We start from the raw sequence: 21,841 nt of genomic DNA, 5'->3' as shown, positions 1-21,841 counted from the left end.
AAAAAAAAAAAAAACAGTATATAGACTAAAAGTTCCCGGATGACCTATTACTTCGGGCAAGTTTCTAGTGTGTGCATTCAATGGACACTTTACTATCCCATGAGGCCACGGGGGGATTTATGAATGGCAGTGAAGTGATGTAACTGTTGCTGGTAGGTCACATGATAACGACAACATGGTGAATGTAGTACGTCCAGTTTACATTCATAAAAAAGAAAATTATGTTCATATAGATAAAATCAGTAAATAAAAGAGTGGGGAATCTTTTTTTTTTTTTAAGAGGACATTGATTTTAAAGTGTCTATATTTTCATTAAGTATTCACTTAAAAGTGACCGTAGTTGCCATCCTTGAGTTCACAAAGAGCTAAAACGAAGAGGCAAGAACAAAATGTTGAACAGGGCATTTTTTTTCTGACTCATCGGATTTGTTCTCTAGTTATTTAGCATCATACTCAGGTACAGTGTCATGATGTCATGTCTAATTCAACTCACATCTCTCAGCCATGTACGATGAGCTCTTGTGACTTCAGGTGCACTCCACGGTCACATCGCACCAATGTGGCGAGAGACTTTCAGCTCTTGTTATTTGAATAATTGCATTAAAATCACTATTATGCTCTGACAGAAGGGAAAGGCAAGAATGAGACATGTAAGAAGCTGATATGCTCGGCTGATGCTTTCATAACTTGCCCTTAATGTGCTCCCTCAAGCTTCTTCTCAAATTAACTGATATCCATGGAAATGGAGAAAGAGCGGTGCGTCAGCATTTGTCACAATTGGTGATGGAATCAGTGAGATGAATTTGAGCCCATCTGTCCATCAGAAATGATAGATTATTAGATAGATAGATTAGATGAATAGATAGATGGGTGGATAGATAGATAGATCTTTTTTAAAGGACAAACTAATGAGTTTTTTGTCTACCAACCCTAGTTTAAGCATTCTTCCTCAACATCACAAACCTATCAGTTTTGAAACAGGGGGGCTGACTGTTCTATATAAAACTGAGCCCTAAATAAATTACATGGCTGATGCAACAAGATTGTACCTTTTCCTTGAGCTCAGATGAAATAGTTCTACCCCTCTCCTCAGTAACATCCCAACCCCCACCCAACCGTCACGGCCCGAACAGCACAGAAGGCGTAGGTGTTGCTCTTGTGCTGCAAATGCTTGTGATCCGAACCCCTGGTTAGCAAACGTCAGGAGAGATCAACCTCGCTCCTGGTTAACACACTGAGAGCGGCGTGTTCTCCTTTCTTCATCCTGTGGAAGGCCTTTCACATCCTCCTCTTCTCCTCCTCTTACTCTAGGCAATGAAAGAGGGAAGGAGTTTGGGAATGGTGTACCTCCCTCACACTGGCTTCTCAGGGGATGAACGATGCCTGCTGCGTGTTCCTTGTGTGTGGGAGGTTTGGGGAGCAACTTCTCCAGCATTAATTAGCTGATTATCATGGTTAATAATGGGAAGGGGAATTCATTTTTGACAAGGCCTGTGTTTTTCTTCTACGCAGTGCATCTTTTATTTGCTTTGAATTATTGAGTTCACTTCAGTTCCATGTTGTTTTTCGCAACAGCATAATCTGGACAGCTGATTATTTTTGAGTAAATACATTCCCTCATTTGAGAGCATTTTTTATTAATATTGTGTGGTATTCTATGGAAAGTTTTTTTTTACAGCCTTGCATAATCCATCCTGAAATGTTTTAATTAGGCGTTAGACAGAGAGTTTTCTGATACACACGTTATAAATTCTAATGCTATGGTCAATTAGCTATTAATGCATGTTTAATGAAGAGTTTGCTATTGGTAATGCATTCCTGATAAGTACTTAATTCAGCGTATCATGTTCGAAGTCATTACTGCATGCAAACGGAGAAAAATCTATGACTTCTGTTTGCCCTCCAGGACCTGTTGAATGATCTCTCTGATGCATATTTATGTGTGCAGTTTATATTTAACTATATAAAGCCACAATATCAACTTTGACAACACAGTGTTTCATTATTTTAAGAATATGGTGTTTGAAATTTATGTACTAAGCCTTTACACTTTTGCTGTTTCATGAATTGTCCGTGTTTCATAATTGTTTTTAAACGGTTTATTTTCTACTACTTACCCTGTAAATAGAGTTACAATATACCTCATTATCGGAAGTCAAATTGTGTTCAATAATCGGTCTCTTTTTTTATGGGCAATAACAGTGAAATAACAGCATTTGTGGGCAACACAAAAACAGAACAAAAATAAAAGTCTGTGTCTATATGTGTGAGCATGCAGCCGAGCACAACACAAGAGCGCCATAGAACTGGGGAAGAGTTTGAGAACATAAATAGCGGCACTTCTCTGCTAGATATCAGGCATAATGGAAAAGCAAATCACTTCTCAGCCTCACAGCCAGCAGTTGTGTCAAAGGCAAAAGATGATTTCTATGTAACAGCTACAATCTGTTCCCTTGTGTTGTTTTGAAGCATCCAGCACGCAAACATTACGGATTTCAGAGTTGACCCACTGGAGGTAGAAAAGGAGACACTGTCCACTGGACTATGCCATACATTACTGCTCAGGTTAACTCCCTACTGGTCTGTCGGTCAGGACCTAAATTACCAGTTGGTCTGATATGTGTCTTAGATGTGGAAATGTTCTAGATCAATGCACTGCATACATTTGGGAATAGCTTAAGTGGTACGCTTTTCTGCTGTGTCTTTATCTGTGAAGCATAGCACATAGGAATTCAATATTTACTTCCTACTAACACATCAGTATTTACAATTATTCTACTTTGTTTTTGAAATGTTTTAATTTCCTGGTGAATTCCCCATTACTTAATTAAATAGATTGTGGCTTTAATGTATCTAATACAATCTTCAATCGTTGAGTTTCAAGTTGACATGCAGCTGCAATTTGAAGTACTAACATTTAAAGCTACACTGTGTAGGAATTACTCCCATCTAGCGGTGAAATTGTGCATGACTACAAACTGAATATTACTTTCTAGCCCCTCCCATTCCGAGGGCGTTTTTACTCCTACGGTGGCCGTATTATTTCAAATCTGCTGGCAGTCGCGAGTAATCTCCCCATCGCGTTCGTCACGGTGCCACTGAGTGTAAAAACGCAAAAGGCGAAGCTTGAATTTCCAGGTATGTCCCTCTTTGGCTAATGTATTTTCAAGATGGAGGCGCAACATGGCTTCCGCCATTCGAGCAGCTCACCTGTGTGTATTATAAATGGCAGATTCTACGCTTACGAGAATACTTGATTAGTTGGTAGAAGTAATTATACATTAATGAGCACATATAATTTTGAAAGAACAAAGTGGTTTTTGCTAAGAATCAACTTAAAAAATTACACAGTGTAGCTTTAAGTTATGTTAGTCGCATTAGGGTAGATTTAGCTGTATTTTCAGCGACTCAGTGTAGATAATATAGTTTCACCAGTATAGTTTGGATACAAGTGTCTTTATAAATAACTTAATTAAACAAGTGCGTCATAATGAGATTGGTGATTTGTGCAATCACAAAAGATTTGTGCAAAACACTGGTTCATTCAGGAGCGATTTGAATCATTGAGTCACTGAATCATCCATTACACATTTCATGGAAATAATAGTATTTGTGATTTCTTTAAGCCAGCGAAAGTTAGTTGCAAAGAAAATACACACACAAGGTAACACTTTAGGGTAAAATTCTCACTATTAAGCTTAGCATGCATATTACTAGGATATTGACGGTTTACTTAAAACACTTTATTAATGCATTATTCTGCAGGTCCATATTCTACAATCCTACCTAATACCGAAACCTAAAAACTACCTTACTAACTATTAATAAGCAGTAATTAGGAGTTTATTGAGGCTAAAGACAGTGAGAATTGGACCCTAATCTAAAGTGTGACCTATATACTGTATGCATAACAGAACCAAACAAGAGATTCAAAGCTTGTTTGCATAGCACCTCACAATACAAGTTCTAAAGTATGCATTTAATCACAATTTAAATATACTGACCTCATGACATTCAGCTGGAAATACAATTTTCAAGCGATAATTATTATGATAGTGTAAGCAGATGGCAGTTGTTGTATTTACATGCAATCATCTATGTTTTGGGGGCAAAGGAAATTAAGATCCTTTTCTTTGTGAGACAATGAGTAGGAGGTTGGTGTTATCTCAGAAAAAAAGTATCTTCTGTTTTAAGCAATTAAACATCTTGTGTGAAGAAAAGGACAGTAGAAGCGTCACAATGGGTTGAAAAGATATAGCAAATATTCTAAAATAAAAGAGCACAGCAAACACACCAAGACGTACTGATCCTCAGTGTGCTTTTTATGTGTTATAACTGTGTTCTTTGTTATTGTGCATGACGTGAAACAGACAAAACACAAAAACAATCTTGGTAATCTGACTTCCCATGCTGGCATTCCATTTAACCAGAAAATGAGTCGCAGACTGAGATAATGTCTATTCACAACAATTGATACATTTTTTGGTTCAAAAGCCACTGGCAAATTATTCTGAACAAAAAATACCTAAATATTTTAAACAAGGAGAACAGGCTTGGTGAGTTATGCATTTTAAATGTCTTATATACTTTCAGAGTAGCAGGGAAGTATTTATTTTAATACTGTAAATTGTCCTTTCAGAGAGAGATTTCAATTTGACTGCAACAGGACACAACTTAATTCTTTATCATCCAGTCAGGACTGATTCTGAAAGGATCATGAAATCTTACATATAAAGTGTGTTTATCTTGTCTATAGAAAAATTAATAATTCAAGGTTTCTGACTGTCTTTAGAAAGCAGAATGAAATGTTAAATTGTGTGCATGTGAATAAAAATTAAATATGCCAAACATACTTTATGTGATATTTTCTGATCCTTTCAGAATCTGTCATGACTGGATGATAAATAATTCTCTTTATTGGGCCCTATCTTGCACCCAGCGCAATTGACTTTGAACACCGACGCATGTATCATTCCTATTTTGCACCCGCGCACAGCGGACTCTTCCCTCCACAGACGCACGTCGGTAAATTAGGGAATGAACTTGCGCTTGCGGGGGCGGTTCAGCGCAAAGAGGAGGCGTGTTCCGGCGCAAAACTGCCCTGGTGCTATTTTCCAGTTTTAGAAAACAATTGCGCCACAGACCAGGAAAAAAACAGTCTAAAGACAGTGGCGCGTTGCGCGTTAGTGATATGGTGTTTTAAGGGCGCGTGATTGGCCATAATGTAGTGTGTTAACACGCATCCACTTTGATTCTCTAATAATTATAAACAGACGCAGCAGTTTTCATTTTTGCAAATCATACATTATTCCAAGGAAAAATATTAACACACGAGGGAGGTTGTGTCCGTGAAGATGTGAAAAAGATCTATCTAGATAAAAAAAAAATCTAGATTAGGCTACACATTTACCCAAATTATACGCCTGTTTAACCGAAGCTAATTTGAGTGAGTTTCTCCCATCATCCCCAGTGTCACTTCTCTGTGTTTTACAGCCCTGACGAGAACGTCGCTCTCCTCGCTGTGAACTGCTCCTGGCGTGCGCCGGCAAACCCGCCGTTATAATAGCAATCCGCCGTGGAACAAGCGTGTCTGCTCTTAAAGGGAATGTGAGAGGACGCTCTGATTGGTTTATTTCACGTTACGCCCAAACCACACCTATGAATAATGAAGCTACTTCAGACCAACCCCTTTTAGATTTGCGTCGGGCGCAAGAGTCATTTATCCGCCGGGAAAATAGCAACAGCGCCGGGATCCGCCCACAAAGTTACTTGCGCTTTGACACTTGCGTTTCAGATCGTTAAAATAGGGCCTTTAAAGTTCTAAGTATAAAGTTGCAATGAACTGATATTGCTTAAGTACAATGAAACAAATATATTAAAACCATTGTTTTATTTTGGAAACAACATAAAATAATTGATTTTGTAAAAAACAAAACAAAAAAACATATCTCTTTGTATTAACTCGCAAGAGGATCATATTTAAGGGGTTCTAGGCATCGGAAAGCTTGAAAACCCCTGATCTATAGCAGTATATGTATTTATAGTTTCCTCAATGGACTCCCCAGTAATGGGTATCAGTGCAAACCTAAAAACTCAAAACTCAGTCATGGTATCTTTATTTAGGTTTTAATGCTTTCTGCTCAGTTTCTCTAAAGCTAAAGCAAAACCCTCCTTTCCAAAGCACAGACTCGAAAACACTGCGAAACACTCCGACACAGACAAAATCGCCCATGATCCTTTAAGTTCCGGCCTTGAGAGTGTTGGAAGTCTAAAGTCGCTTTTAGCCTTTCAAGAAGCAGTGCAGGAATGAGACAAGCAAAGTGGTTTGTTGTCAGCCTTGCTTGTCTTTAATCATTTATCTACGCAACACAGTGCACTCTTGATCGCAAATGACCCTTTGACTTCAAGGTTACATTCTCTGGCAGAATGCCTCCCCGGTTTCTGTTCCAAATCTCTGTCAATGGTGTCCACTTCAATCTGCTCTGTCTCATTCTGAAGTAGTGAGTAAACCCATCCTCCATTAACTCAACGCAGAGCTTCAGTCTTAGCCTCTAGTTCTTCTCCATCTCCTCCTTACACACAGAATCTAGTGATTATCACAGCACGACTGGAGCACTGTAGTGACAGTTTGGGGGTGACTCATTCTAAAAGCAAAACAATTAGAAAAAATGACATAAAAAGGATGAGCAAAAACCTTGAGAGTAGAAAAAAAAAACCTGCTCCTGAACTATATGAACCATTTATGAAGAATTTGTGAGCGCTACGGAGTGGAAGTGGATTATGCCTTGAGCAAGGACAGTTTTTCTAGTCGGAACATTGGTGTTTAATAATGAAAATTCTCTAATGGAATTTTTTAAATATTGTTACAAAGACAATGATCAAAAATGAAAGGTATATATACATATATAATTGTGAAATGTATCATTTTAAATGACTGTTTTCTATCATAACATACTTTAAAATGTAATGTATTCATGTGTTGGCAAAGCTGAATTTCCAGCAGTTCTTCATACATCATTCTAATTTGTCGATTTGTTGCACAAGAACATTTTTTTTATCATTATCAATGCTGAAAAAAGTTATGCTGACTTTTTTAACCATATAAAAGTATTGTTTTTTTATTGCACACACAGTCAAAAGTGGAGCGAAGAGATACTCTGATCATTGCACATGTCTATGGGCAAGATAAACAATTAAGAAACCACTTCTTGCCTAAACTATTATTCTCATTATTCTCTATTCACTATGCTGATTATGGCGGTACCTGGGATGCTGATAATATGATGTTCTCTCTAAGGCTTTCATCAAGAGAATAACCACTCATAAAATAGAATTATATATTTGCGGGGTTGCTTAACTCATTAACAGTTTATGTGGCTCTATTAAATCCATCTGAATGTTTTTGTATGTGTGCTACGGCTGTTGATGTGTATGATCAAAGTGACACTGATGAGGAACTGGCTGACTTTGTAGTTTTGAAAAACCTGAAATATTTATAATGCATTGACTAATTCCACTTAAGCTTGTAAATGTTTAAAGGATTTTTCCACACATCTGAACAACAAGATAAGTGTAAAACGCTGTTTTTGTGCGCTCAAATACAAATATAACCTCAATACACAGCTCCAAAGAGACATGCTTAACGTAACTTACCTAAGTAGGACATGCTCCTGAATCAACATTCTTATTGGTCCTGACCTGCAACAACATTACTATTGACCAATTCGATTTTAGAAGCAGGCAAAGGGTTCCTAACCAGACGTGATGAGATTAAGCAATGCGATAAAAGCTATCTTCTATGTAAATCAGATATGTTTTGTCCTAAACAGCTGCAACATGACCTTCTAGGGTAAAAGTATATCGGCAACACTTTATTATAAGGTCTGATTAGTAAATATTGGTTAATGCATTAACTCACTAACAATGAGCAATACATTTGTTACAATATTTATTCATCTTTGTTAAAGGGGATGTCTAACGCTATTTCATGCACTTGTTTACACTGTTAAAGAGTTGGATTGTCAAATATCTGTGTTTTGTTGGCAATCAGCACGTAAACAACACGAACGTACAGTGAATCAAAAGTTATCCAGGGATAATGCGATGATGTATTGTGCGTGACTCTTTAGCTCTGCCCACGGCACGCCTCCAGGAGCTCGGCTGTTTTCGGAAAGTATCGGTACAGCATAGTATGATATGAGATATGAATAATGCAATACTACTCTATAGGTATTCAAGATTAACATGTGCTCTTAAAAAATGCAGGGTTGCTTCAACCCGAATTTGGGTCAAATATGGACTAACCCAACCCAACGGCTATGTGTGTCCATATTTGACCCAAATTTGGGTTGAAACAACCCAGCATTTTTTAGAGTGTGAGATTGGCAGAAACTGTGTGTGTTATCCCACCTTTCACCATGGGGAAATCTCAGAGAAAAACTGGGAGTTGTGAAAAAATATGATACACCAGTGTTTTGCCAGATGAGAAGTTTATCTTTGTATCATCTTTAATGTTTATAACTGTTAATTTTCCTGTATGAAATGTGCTATATAAATAAACTTGCCTTGCCTTATGTGCCCTTTAATGTAAGTTTAGTTAGTTCATGTTAGCTCAGGTCTATTAAATAATATTAACATTTACTTTTGATTTTAACTTTTGATTTGAATAATGTATTAGTACAGTAAATGCTGAAATTACCATTAACTAAGATTAACAAATGCTTTAGTATTTAGTATTAATAACTGAAAAGTATTTTTCATTGTTAGTTCATGTTAACTATCATGTTAACAAATTAAATCTTATTGTAAAGTGTTACAAGTATATCATAATGTTTTGCAAAATGTCTAAAAAACAATTTTGTACCCCACTGACTTTTCTTGCGTGGACAAAAACAGTTGAAACATGTGTAACCGGTCCTACTCAACCCGGGATTTGAACAGAGAGGAGGTGCACTAAGAAGGACGCTAACACCAGTCGCTAGTGAGGTTTACACGCACAGCTCTTACTGGCCTACGTCCGTTACATATGCTTCAAAATATAGTATTTTGTGTGTTTGATCCACAAGAGAAAGTCAGTCAAGCACATTTTGAATGATATTACAGGGTGAGTGAATGACGACAGACTTTTTATTTTTTTGGGTGTACTATCACTTTAAGAGTTAAATGGCAGTCGAAACATGCCTGAAACTGGTTCAATCACAAATGGAACTAGACCTAACCTGCAGTAATGTCTGCAAACGAAAGACCTGCCTTTTAAATACCTCCCTGAAAGCAAGTAGGTGGCTGTACTAAAGAGATCCAACTGTACTGGAGGGTTTGTGTGGGTGAGACTGGCTTGCCAGCATGTTACTATCGATGGGTACCACAGTGAAGGATTTCCTTAGCTACACATGGTTGCCTAGGACACAGACTGACCTAGACGTTTAAAAATAGCCACCCTTGGTACCGCCACGTGAGCAGGCCTTTTCAAGCCATGCCGTTAATGAGGCAAATCTCATTGTGATTTGCTTAGTCATAACACCTTCTTATACTCACAGTGTTTACCTGAAAAAATGCCAGAGAGGAAGTCAATGCAAAGGTCTATTTGAGAAAAAGAGAGTACAACGAGCTGTCAGAGCTCCAGAACTTACTGCCTTTTAAATGACTTTTGGCTCAAGCCATTTTATCACTGACTAAATCTTTGTTACCAAAGAAGGTCATAAGAAAGGCGGTGCATATAGGAGGACAATCGATTCAATGGAAAGTTAATTTGACCCATTTTGGTACAAGCTTAAGCAGAAAACTTATCACTGCATCTTCATTTTCTTTGTGACTGAGGTGTCATTCCTATAAAGACATTCATAGGAGATGCAATTTGTGACATCAAGAGCATTTTAGTGGAGAGAGAACAGCTATTTTTATTTGCCTGAACCTGGGATCAAGAGAATTCAGAATCCAGACAATGTTATATGCAGGGCCCATGTGATTTCCTAGCACGCATTACTGGCAATTCTCTTCAGATGTGCCAGAGACAGATTTCAGGCTCTTATCTAATGTCAAGAGAAAGCTTGTGGCTGAGGTCATACAGCTGGAAATATGTATGTAGATAGGAAGAGTTTGTTCCATTGAAAAGAAAGAAAAAAGAAAGAAATAATGAAATGTCCCCGCCCCTCTGCTAGAAACTAGTGAGGATCTTTTGAAGGTGCAGGACGGCAAGTGATGGCCATGGAAAATTACTATTTATAGAGTGTAATAGAATATATGCCAGAATAACAAAGACTAAGATTATAAAGGAATAGATCATCACTTACAAATTGAATAAACAAATAAATAGAAATAAAATTAAGAACCACAAAGACAAAGATTTCAAAGGAATAATTCAATAATTCATTACATAATAAAATAAATAAGATTTTAAAGGAATAGTTCATCCAAAAAAGAAAAGAAATATAAATATAAATATAAATTACCAATCACACTGCAATCATTTTAGAGGAATAGGTCATCCAAAAAAGAAAAAAAATATATAAATATAAATAACCAATCACAATGAAATCATTTTAAAGGAATAGTTCATGCAATTTATTTATTTAATAAATTAAAATTAAAATTAAGAACCACAAAGACAAAGATTTAAAGGAACAGTTCATCCAAAAATGTAAATCAACCTATACTGTATACATATATACATGCATATATATATATATATATATATATATATGTATATATATAAAAAAAACAGCTATAAAGAAAGAGGAACAGCTCATCCGAAAATTAAAACAAAAACACTAAAACAAATAAAAACTAAAGCATCGGATTTACATACATGTTCCCAGTATAAGAGAGTAAATACTGCCAACTCCCCACATTTCCTCCATTTGATAAATCCCCTTAAAGACAGCGATTGTACCACAGGAGAAACGTGTCTCCTCTTGACAGACTACAATGACACCTGTCATTTGTCTGAGAAAGCATCTACCTGCCTGACTTTGTAAAGCGTAGACCACGGGCAGAGGAAGCTGAAGGATGATGCTTAGTTTGATGCTATCAATCATATCTCGGCTTTCACACGGGATGGTTGATTTTCATGCAGGGCTTGACATTAGCTCAACACATCAGCCAAACGAATGCGGCTCCATCTCGACATCAACTGCATCATGTTGTCAACGCTTTTAGCTGTGCGGCAAGTAACAGATCAAGATGATAAGTAGAATGATCTCACATTTTAATGTAGATTTTAAAGCTCCATTAATTACAATTATGCTATCAGTTGCGGTTTAGGGACACGAGGAACAGGGATGATTAATGCTAATTTATCGGCTCTATTCACTGTCTGGCTGCTAGCTGACTCATGTTCTATAGAGCCATTAAAATCAAATTATATGGCGCTTGAGACCCGTTTTCTGTAGTGAATACTATGAAGTTGGCTATTTCAGCTTCTCACAATAGATTGATGAGCAAAGCTGATTTCTCATGCGGACAAAAATCAAGCAGCACTCAATGCAGCTTTGATAATCATGGTCAGCTATTAGGAGTATTCATATTTCTGAAGCACTTTTACAGCATCATATCATACCGTGAGCAAACCACAGTATTATTTGCAGTACAAATCTATTTCAAGCCTCCCGTGCTGCCATTCAGACAATCATGCATTGCCTCTTAACAGAAGCCCTCGGAATAATTTGATCATCTCACACCGGCCATTTCTTACCCTTCCAATAAAGCCTGCACACCCCTCAGGTAGTCATTGGCCAAGGCCAAGCTTGAATCGCTCGGTGAATGGAATGACCGCTGACTTCAAACTGACAAGCAGATGTTGGCTGATGGCTGCTTTCCTTATTCAATACCTCCCTAGTAATCCTGCACTCCAGCCTGAGGGAGAAACTTTTCCCCATCGGAAATCTGCTTGCTGGTTTTGGCACCACAAGAATGTGCACAGACCCATGTTCTATGTGGGATGCGTTTCCCAAAACGCAAATACGTTGTTACTAACATAGTTCAATAGTTCTGTGTTTTCTGAAAGCATAGTTCAAAGAAATATTCACATACAACATCACACATTTGTGTGGTTGGAACTATAGCTCTCAGCCTGTGGTTTGAAGCATAGTTTCTTGTTAGTATGACATGTGGACATAGATTATGCTCTGGGCGGTATGACCAAAAATGTCACTGTATTTTTAAAGATGGTTTCCGGGTCTATCACACTATTTTTTTCTTTTTATGACTGGACCATTTATTTTCATGACTGGACAGTTTATATTGGTTTATTTTATTGTCAGGAGTACGTCAAATACAAATTTACTTTCAAATATGGAGATAATCCAATAAATGTATTATTGATTAGCACTAACAATTTAGATAACCTTTTAAAATGTAATCAGATTTAAATGTAATCATTTATTTTTTGCCATGTTTACGGTTTAAAATAAAAACTTGTGCGATATTCCTTAAAAAATTATCTTATTATTATTCCTTTAAAAAGTGCATTGTACTGTGCAAGTGTATATATTTATTTTATAATTTCTTTAACTTTGTTAGAAAAACAATGAACTGCTTTCTGTTTCCTGCAAATTAACTAATAATGTGATATTAATTGTGATCTCAAAACGATTTATTAGTAGAAGAAGTTATTACTCCATCACTTGCGTGTGACATCAACAAAAGTCCTATGTTGTTGAAACAATGTGGTTCAAACAATGCGGTTTCGGGAAACAGTCGTGACTAGTTAATTTCTCCAACGATGCATCGTATTGTGATAGTTAAGCAGGGAGTTACTTTGTTGTACAGGAAAAGAACTGAGCTGTGATGTGAAAGGTAGGAGACAAAAACACAAAAAAAACGTCATTGGCAATTCATATACAATAGTGTAATTAAATACAGTACTTGCCATTTATATGTTGCTTGCAAAAACAAACAAACAAACAAACAACATCTTATGAATGGCTGACAATGGGAAAAGTTGCCATGATTGTGTAGTTACAACATCTACCAGCAGGGGCAAAGTGGGTCAAGTCATACTAACCAACTAAACTTGAACCTTTGCATGAATGCTGTTATTGATGCTCTTTCCACAGACATAGTTTTACTCAGATTGATGTACAAAAATAGATTTGATCAATAACTCTAGCAGCACATTTAAACCAAACAATGAATTCTTCTTCTTTTTAAAGCAAACACATGAGGCTGCAGTGCAAAATGTGCCATTCATTCAGAGCCCCGGAGTGAATGACAAGTGACAGCCAAGTTTCATCATGAAATGAGCTCTCCCTGGCCTTATCAGCGCAAGCAAACCAAGTGAAAATGTGATTTACATGTATATGCACCACAGTGCTTGCGTTATCAAAATATAGTCTCAGTATGTAACACCACTGACTGATATACAGATTTGACAGGTCTTGATATGTTTGAATTCAGAAGACAGAATCGCTGCCAGTTTTGTAATGGCAGTAGACTAATGAACTGGTTTCCATTTCAATATCTCTCCCACAGGTAGGGTTTCATGGTATAGTGGTATAAAAAGTATTGGTACAATACCAGTATTAAACATATTGAGGTACCTGACAACAATTTTCTGCAGTTCATCACAGTTCTGCAGTTCAGAAAGCGTGAAAGCAAATGTACTTTTTAGCAGTGTAAAGATACATTACTGTCTGATTTATAATTAAAACTTAAAGAGGACCTATTAATGTCCTTTACAAAGTCTTGATTTTGTATTTGTGGTCTAAAGTGTAGTTTTCAAGCTTGAATGTTTTAAATAAAAAAAACATATTTTCCACATATTTTACATTATTTTAGCACCTCTCTTGCCAGTCTGTCAGTAACGCTCTGTTTAGTTCCTTCTCTATAAAGCCCCACCTTCCGAAAAAGCGCAATGTGCTCTGATTGGTTGGCTAGACCAGTGTTTTGTGATTGATCAGCCGCTTTAAGCGTGTTTCGGAAATCACCCCTTACCCCCTTTATGCCCCTTACCATAACCGTGAGATTCAACACACAACTAATGCAACTAAAATAGTCTTTACCCCTTTTTTTGCATTTGCCTTGGGCAGAAATTATTTTAAAAAGAATGTGTTCAAAATTAACAAAATTTTAATTAGTCAATACACCATCAATCTTTCTTCCCAAATGTGTTTTTGTCTTACCCTGAGTAAGTGTTTTTACATTTTATTTTTTACAATATACTTATATTTTAGACCGCGCGGTCATATCCGTAAAAAGAAAAAAGTTGCTCCAGCTTGGCATGGAAAGGTTGACATGGAGCATGCTAAATCTCAAACCTCTGGGGAACCCATGTTGTAAAAGAGACGCGGGGATGGCGTTTTTATTCCTCAACAGGTGACCTTCAGTACACACTGTAAAGACCGTAATGGTGACGTTGATTTTACCATATCAATCCGAGCGCAAGTCCGATAATGAAACATTGGAAGAACTTATTCAACCCGAAACTCGACTTGAGCAGGACGTTTCTCAGTGATACGCTACATTTGAGGTACATTATGAGTTGTTGCAATTGTTATTCCTCACCATCAGCTTTAACAAGAGTATGTCCATCAACAAACGGATGTGTATATTTCTAATGTATTATGGTGCACATGAGACAACTGTATCAATACCAGCGCATACGTTAGCCCAGCACTAACGTGAATGACTGATGTAACAAACGTTTGTAAAATAAATCTTGCTCTATCCTTTACTCAAAGTAGTAAGAACAACAGACAATCTGCATTACACAGTTTTAGGTAAGTGTCCCACAGCTGATTAACAGAAGTATTTCAGTAAGAAGGTGAGTTAGCCGGTTAGCTGGAAACATACACAATATAAAACGAAGTATTTTGAACACCCGGCAGAACACACTTTCGACTTAACTTTGTAGAAGATTTACATTCACAGACAGCTTTATTACACACTGCATGAAAGGGCATATTCGAAAAACCATAAAATGGGCACTTTAAAGAGATACAGCAAATGTTCCCATTATATGCAGAGTTATCACATCTATTCAGCGGTCTACCAATACCGTTTGGTATCAAGCCAACCCTACTCACAGGTACCACAGCTTATTGATCACATACCATCTCTAAAGTTAGATATCCAACAGGCGGGCATGAAAACCTAAGGCTACAATAATCAATCAAAATTAACATACTTTGGGGGGGAAAAAAATGCAACGAGCCATTGTCTCTCCCAGGGAAATGATTGCAATCCGTAACAGTGGAGCAGGAAGGAAGCGCAAGCTGAGGAAGAGATCAATACGCAGTTGAAAGAGCGAAGGTCTCAGGGCAATCAGGTGTGGCCAGGTTCACAGTCAGCCAGAAAAGGACTGAAGCTTGAGGACCGTGCTTAAACCTTTTCACCTTTTCTGTAGGGAGTTGTGAGCTGGACAAGGATGCCGAGCACAGAGAGACAGGACCTTTTCCTGTCTCTGCAGGGTATTAACTGTGTTTTGTGATGCTGATAATCTGCTGAACTAACTAATCCCCACATTCTTTCATATAATTGTTACCTATAATCCTTGGGATTTTAAATGGCACATGAAGAATTAGGTGCAGCTAAAAGCAACCTGTTGTGTTGGGGGAAATTGATCCTGTCTATCCTCAATTTTCTCCGAGGCCTTTAATTTATTGAGTCTAAATGTTGTGCTACTGGATAGGTGGAGAAGAAGATGGGTGAAGCGTTGAGAGGACCAGATCTGCACCCGTACAAGCTCTACCCACAGACACCTGTACATTCGCTTTCCTGCATTAAAAGTTGATTCAGTTTTTCATAATCAGAACAACAACAAGCACAAATGAAGACCTCTTTTAAGACAACAATCAATGGCATATTAAATGTGTAGCTACCACAATTATGGAGCAGCCCAGCAGGAATTCTGGTGCCACAAACAAGAGATAACGAGAGAGTTTGTCCCTGTTTGACAATGGTTTTGGCACATCCTGCATACCAATTATTAAGCTCTATTTCGCTAATCTACTATCACAGCGTGAACTTGAATAATAATGGCTTGATTTAATTGCAGGTATTTCCTGTCCATTACAAGTAAAGCTGGGTTGGTAGTTAGCTGATAATAGTTTTGTATTTATTAATGTCTGTAAATGATGCATGCCATTAAAGATAATTAGAAAGATAAGTAAAGCAGAGTACACAATATATTTAAATAAGTTAGAAGTTAAAGAGAGTTCTACGCCATAATAAGTGTAATTAATCACAGTTAAAATAATTATTATATGTGACCCCGGATCACAAAACCAGTCACATGTCGCACGGGTATATTTGTGGCAATAGCCAACAATACACTGTATGGGTCAAAATTATAGGTTTTTCTTTTATGCCAAAAATTATTAGGATATTAAGTAAAGATCATATTTAGTGAATATCCTAACGTAAATATATAAAACATTTATTTTTGTGAGTGAATGCAGCACAATCGCGAACATAAATGCACAACTTCAATGGCGATTTTATCAATGTTTTGATTTTTTTGTACCTTCAGATTCCAGATTTTCAAATAGTTGTATATCGGCCAAATGTTGTCCTATCCTAACAAACCATACATCAATGGACATCTTATTTATTCAGCATTCATGTGATGCATACATCTCAATTTTAAAAAATTGACCCATGTGACCCATGTTTTGTGGTCCAGGGTCACATATATTTACTAATACAAATATTAATAAATAATAAATAAATAGTTTTTTAATAACAGTATTTATATTGGTGTCTGTAATGCTATAATATTATATAATAATAATAATAATGCATTATAGCTAATATAATTTATATTTCTATAATTTTCTAGATTGGAGAAGAAAAGTCACATCTCTTCAATAAAAAAAAAGCACAAATCAGATGGTGAATAAATGAGATTAAATCAGATTTGCGTAATATTCGGAGTTTTCATTTCACTGTTTTTATTAATTTTGAGGAATACTGAATGCTTCTGTGCAAGTGGAATGAGTAAATTCATGCTAACATTTACCCTACAAACCCATCATGTTTACACACACATCCCACTCACTCAACGCCTCTGCACTTACTCCCGATTTCTCTCAACATGGGGACAGGAGAGGTGTCAGTCAATACATGGGAAACCAAAGTAACTTGTGTTACTAATTTGAAAATGTAACAGATACAGTATTTTGTTGTAAATTTAAAAGTACTGCATTACTTTACTAGTTACTTGAAAAAAGTAATCTGATTACGTAACTTGTTACTTCTCATGAACATATTAACTAGGTGACAATGTTCAGCCAACAGACAAATGATTTGCTGAATCATTTATGACTATTATAGTGCTTGCACATTTGTTACACCAACTTTCCATGCAACCTGTTGGCAATGGCTCCAGCTTGGTCTTTAATCTGTTTTTTGTTTTGTTTTTATGTGGCTGACATTTTTTTTTTAAATCACTCTTAAAATATAATCATTATTTTCCCCCAAAAAAATCTAAGAACTGTTGTGGAAGGAAGGGTACAATGGTTGCTATGTCCCTGTACATCACACCCGACCCGACCCATGCAACACGATGACGCACTAGAAGTGCATTTAGCGATTCAGTTCCACAGCACAACCAAAACCCTCCCACTGGAATCACTGCTGTGACTTCTGCGTAGGTGTTTATTCATTTTCTAGAGTTTCCACACTATATAATACGGCAGTGGCCCAACAAATGAGGGCAAAAACAGCATGAATGGAGCACGATGGGAGAACGGATGCCTTGGTGAGGGGTGTTGTTGAGTCCTAAACATTATAAGATCTCATTAAGATCTCCACTACAAGTACTATACGACAAACAGGCAACAACATATACTGCTTCTAATACATACTTTGACAATATATTAGCATTCTCCTTTCTTTAGTTGTGTTAAAAAAAATAACTCTTTTTTATTTACTAAGGTGGACAGTGTAAAGACAAAAAGCATTTTGCTTTGTTGGTTGAGCTGGTCCTATCACAGATGTGCAAATAACCTGCCTGACAATGTAATTGTGTGTGTGCGGTATTTCAAGAAAATGAAATTGTTACCGACAATAATATTGGGAGACACAGTGTCGCATAGCATGAGATAATATATTAATGTAAGCATATTTAAATGTTTCTCGCACTCCCTTTGCATTCTGACAACTCATAAAACCCACGCAATAAACCAAAATGAAAAGATAGGAAGACAGTTAGATATTTCATGTTAATTGACTTCCAACGCCAAATTCCTCTGAAAAGTAAAAAAAAATTGTTACTTCTTTTGGGTGAATATGCAAATAAATAATGTGAATATGCATGACTGGGTTCGTTGCGGAGGTCACAACCTCTGTTCCATTCAGATGCAAGTCTAAAGAGAATGTCAATGTTGCAAACTTAGTACATTTAGACCTTGAAAACTTTCAGAATTCTTGAATATTCTTGTCTGCTGTGAATTCTAAGAAACATCTCCCTTAAGGCTCTTTTAACACACAGTTAGGTGGCATATCGATCGATAGCTGCTGTTTCTTCAGGTGCTTATTATCCAACCATTCTCTCTCGTTCTCTGAGCCCTGGGCTATAATAATTGGAAGTGAATACACACTCAGATTTTCAAGGATGAATCTGATGTTTTGGGAGCCAAAGACTGAATTGAACTCCAGAGGAATTCACCATCCATGTGAAGAGATCTGTCACAGTCGTCCAGATTTACATGATATTCATCGAAGCATGGATATCAATATGAATATGAATGAATCCATCCAATATGGAACAACCGGGTGCTTTATTTAATTTTTTATAACAGTAGATCCAGTCGATGATTTTTTTAGGATGAACTATTATATCAAGTGGCAACCACTGTGTAAAAAAATATATAATTTTCCTCTGTCGCTTCCTATGCCTCAGTTTAAGTCTTTATATTGTCTTTCAGTCTGAAACTTTTTCTTCCTCTGTCTTTCCCCTGAAGCTCTTCCGTGCCTCAGGGGAGATGAAGCTTAAGCATTGGACTCACATCTCAGAGGGATAGCTAGTGGCCCTGCTTTCAACTCAAACCTATACAGCCAAGTGTCACCTATGGGACTGAACTGTAACTGCTGAAGGTGTGAAAGAGAGAATGTGAGAGGGACTGAGAAATAGAGAAAAGGAGACACTAAAGGAATAAAAGTTCACACCAAAATGGAAATTCTCTCATTATTCATGCTGTTTTATGGAAAATAGCTGCAGATTCTTTAAAAATTCTGTTTGTGTTTGACAGAAAAATTATATAATCTAATGTAATTTAACATAATATAGACAGGTTCAGAATGACTTGAGGGTGAGTAAACAATAAATAAATCAATGAGGCATTTATATAGTGCTATCATATGTACTATTGTACATCCAAATAATGACAGAATTAATTTTTTTGGGGTGAACTATCCCTTTAAATTGATCAAAATTACCTCTATATTGACCAAAACAGAACAGCTTTATGGACATGCATTCACTCACCATATTTATTGATGACACAGGTCCAATACTATTTACGAAGATATCAACATCAATGACTGTCGGTTTAACTGCAGAGAGAGAGAGACAGAGAGAGAAATAAAGTAAGATGACATGAGACTCATTGCCACAAAACAAAAATGGTTTCAATTATTATTATTTTTTACTAATATTAGGATTTGTTTTACTCTCCAGCTGTTTATGCATTCTGTGTGAAAGTCACTTTTAACAAATGAACTGTCTGTGCACCAAGAGGTCATAAACTTTGTGATGACATCACACTGCATAATCTTCTCTCCCTGAGTCCATTTGAAATCTCTTTTAAAGGATTTCCTCTTTGAGCAGTTTATCACAATAATCTACAGTTTTAAACATTAGCTTGATTGACATTAAGCGTGGCTGAAAAGCACTCGTCACTTCGAGAGATGAAGTGTAAGGGGGGTGCAAAGGAAAGGAACTGTGAGAATTTCATTATGAGTGAAAGCTTAGGTCTGACAACCCTCCATTAGGAAAGCATTTTCTGGAGCCGAAGAGATGAAGGAGGGGTTCATTCTTCACAAAAACAACAAAATGACAAAAAGACAGTGAGTCAAGTACATCATATCATTCTGATAGCAGCATAAAGTCAAGTGTCAGCCATGGTAATGTTTACAACTCTAAACTCTGTGAAACATGTACATGTTGTCACGATTTTTAATTTTCACGGCACGGAAACATTTTTACTAAGAGCCACCACAATGTTTTGTAATCTAGATGTATATTTGATATATTTGAAGAATAATATAAATAGAAAATCATAAAACTATGCGGATTGAATGCATTAGGCATCACAAGTAGATTTGGGGAGTAAAAGTATGATTGCTATAATTTAAAATCAAATCAAATGTCATAATCTTTAAAGAATATAACAACCGCAATGGAGAAGGGTCTTTTTTCGTGTTGCCTATGAGCCAACCTCTGACCACTTCTGTCAGTCCAACAGCGGTCGAATGGGCACAAGCCCCTCAGGTGTGCTTACACTATATGAGCATGACATTTTCAATCTTCCCTCTCATTTAAATGCCTTCTTCACTGTGTGCTTCAAAATAAAGATTCCCATCTGTGCAAGAATTAACAGTGTCAGTTACCTTGATATCATACATGTTGTCTAGAAGTAATGCAGACAGTACCACATTAGGGCCCTGTAGTTTACGAAGACGATACATTTAAATTGTGTGTGGACTTCAAGGTGTATCGTGGTTGATGTATGCAATTTATCACATGCAGTTGAACACATCCTCTAAATGAGACTTCAATTCTTCAAGTGTTAGCCATGCAGCTTATCATCCATTCAATCATTCAATCGTAGATTTGATATAATGTATCCTGCTGTTTTTATGTTGTCTCTTGTGTTTACCAAGGTTGCATTTATTTGATCAAAAATACAGAAAATGAAACCGAAATATTACAATTTAAAATAACTCTTTTCTATTTAAATTTATTTTTAGATGTAATATATTCTTGAGATAGCAAAGCTGAATTTACACACAACACAAGGCATTTTTTGTTTAAATACCAAAAACAAAAAAAACAAGTGTCTACCGTTTACATCAACGTAGGAGTTCTTTCTCTAGTTGGGATAATCTCTTAAAAGTGTGCTTTATCTTCCAGCCGTTTAATATTAGCAGCTGTGTAGAAGTTAGTTAATTCCCCCTTTTTGCACTGCTTTGGAATAGTTCTGATCACGTCATCCCTGCCTACACCTTGAAAATCTAGCTTGAAACGTTCAGCAATAGTCATCATTCACTTTCATTATGTAAAAGCAGCTTAGGCATTCTTCTATAAATATCCTTAACAGTTATATTTAACAAAATATATTTGTTATCCTTAACCCAAAATTATATTTAGCTGAAATGCTAATTTAATCTGTTGTTTTCTTCATTTGACTGGACTATACAGTACATTGAATGCTTTGTAACCAAGACCATGTCCCTGGCTAAGTACAGTACATGATGCACTGCTATAAACATTAAGCATTTATTAGGCACAGGAAGTACTTCATACCTGTTTTAAACTTTTATTGGATATGTTTGATTAATTATAAAGAACTACACGTTGCTGTCAACTTTGAATGCGATATGGGAAATAACAGCTAAGTACCATGAATATTTCATTACTCACTAAAGTCACAGTTCATCATCCAATGTCCTATTTCACAGCTGGAAAATTACATTTACAGTTTGTAATTGCTTTCAATTTACAGCAATGATACAAATTAGACAGATATTGTTGCTGTGCAATGATAATGTGCAATAAAGCTAATGAGCTTAGTGTTTGGATCTGGACACTGAATGTTTGGATGCTTCATAAGATTTATAGATATATCCCTGTTGTCTGCCAATGTCATTATGCCTGAGCCTCACCATCCACACGTCTTCACTC

General features: G+C 36.6%; 1 protein-coding gene across 1 annotated transcript in view; it reads right to left on the bottom strand.

The window, feature by feature from the left end:
• Positions 1–21,841, bottom strand: part of gabrg3 (gamma-aminobutyric acid type A receptor subunit gamma3) — a 106,364-nt gene that overhangs the window by 56,435 nt on the left and 28,088 nt on the right. Inside the window, exon 3 of the mRNA XM_079628822.1 lies at positions 19,424–19,491. Within this exon, the coding sequence (XP_079484948.1) occupies positions 19,424–19,491 (68 nt within the window). The remainder of the gene's footprint in view (positions 1–19,423; positions 19,492–21,841) is intronic.

This window comes from Phoxinus phoxinus (genome assembly GCF_949152265.1).
Source record: "Phoxinus phoxinus genome assembly, chromosome: 11".
NCBI classification, from domain to species: domain Eukaryota; kingdom Metazoa; phylum Chordata; class Actinopteri; order Cypriniformes; family Leuciscidae; genus Phoxinus; species Phoxinus phoxinus.
The sequence above is the reverse complement of the archived record's forward strand: the minus strand, read 5'-3'. Positions and strand labels throughout refer to the sequence as shown.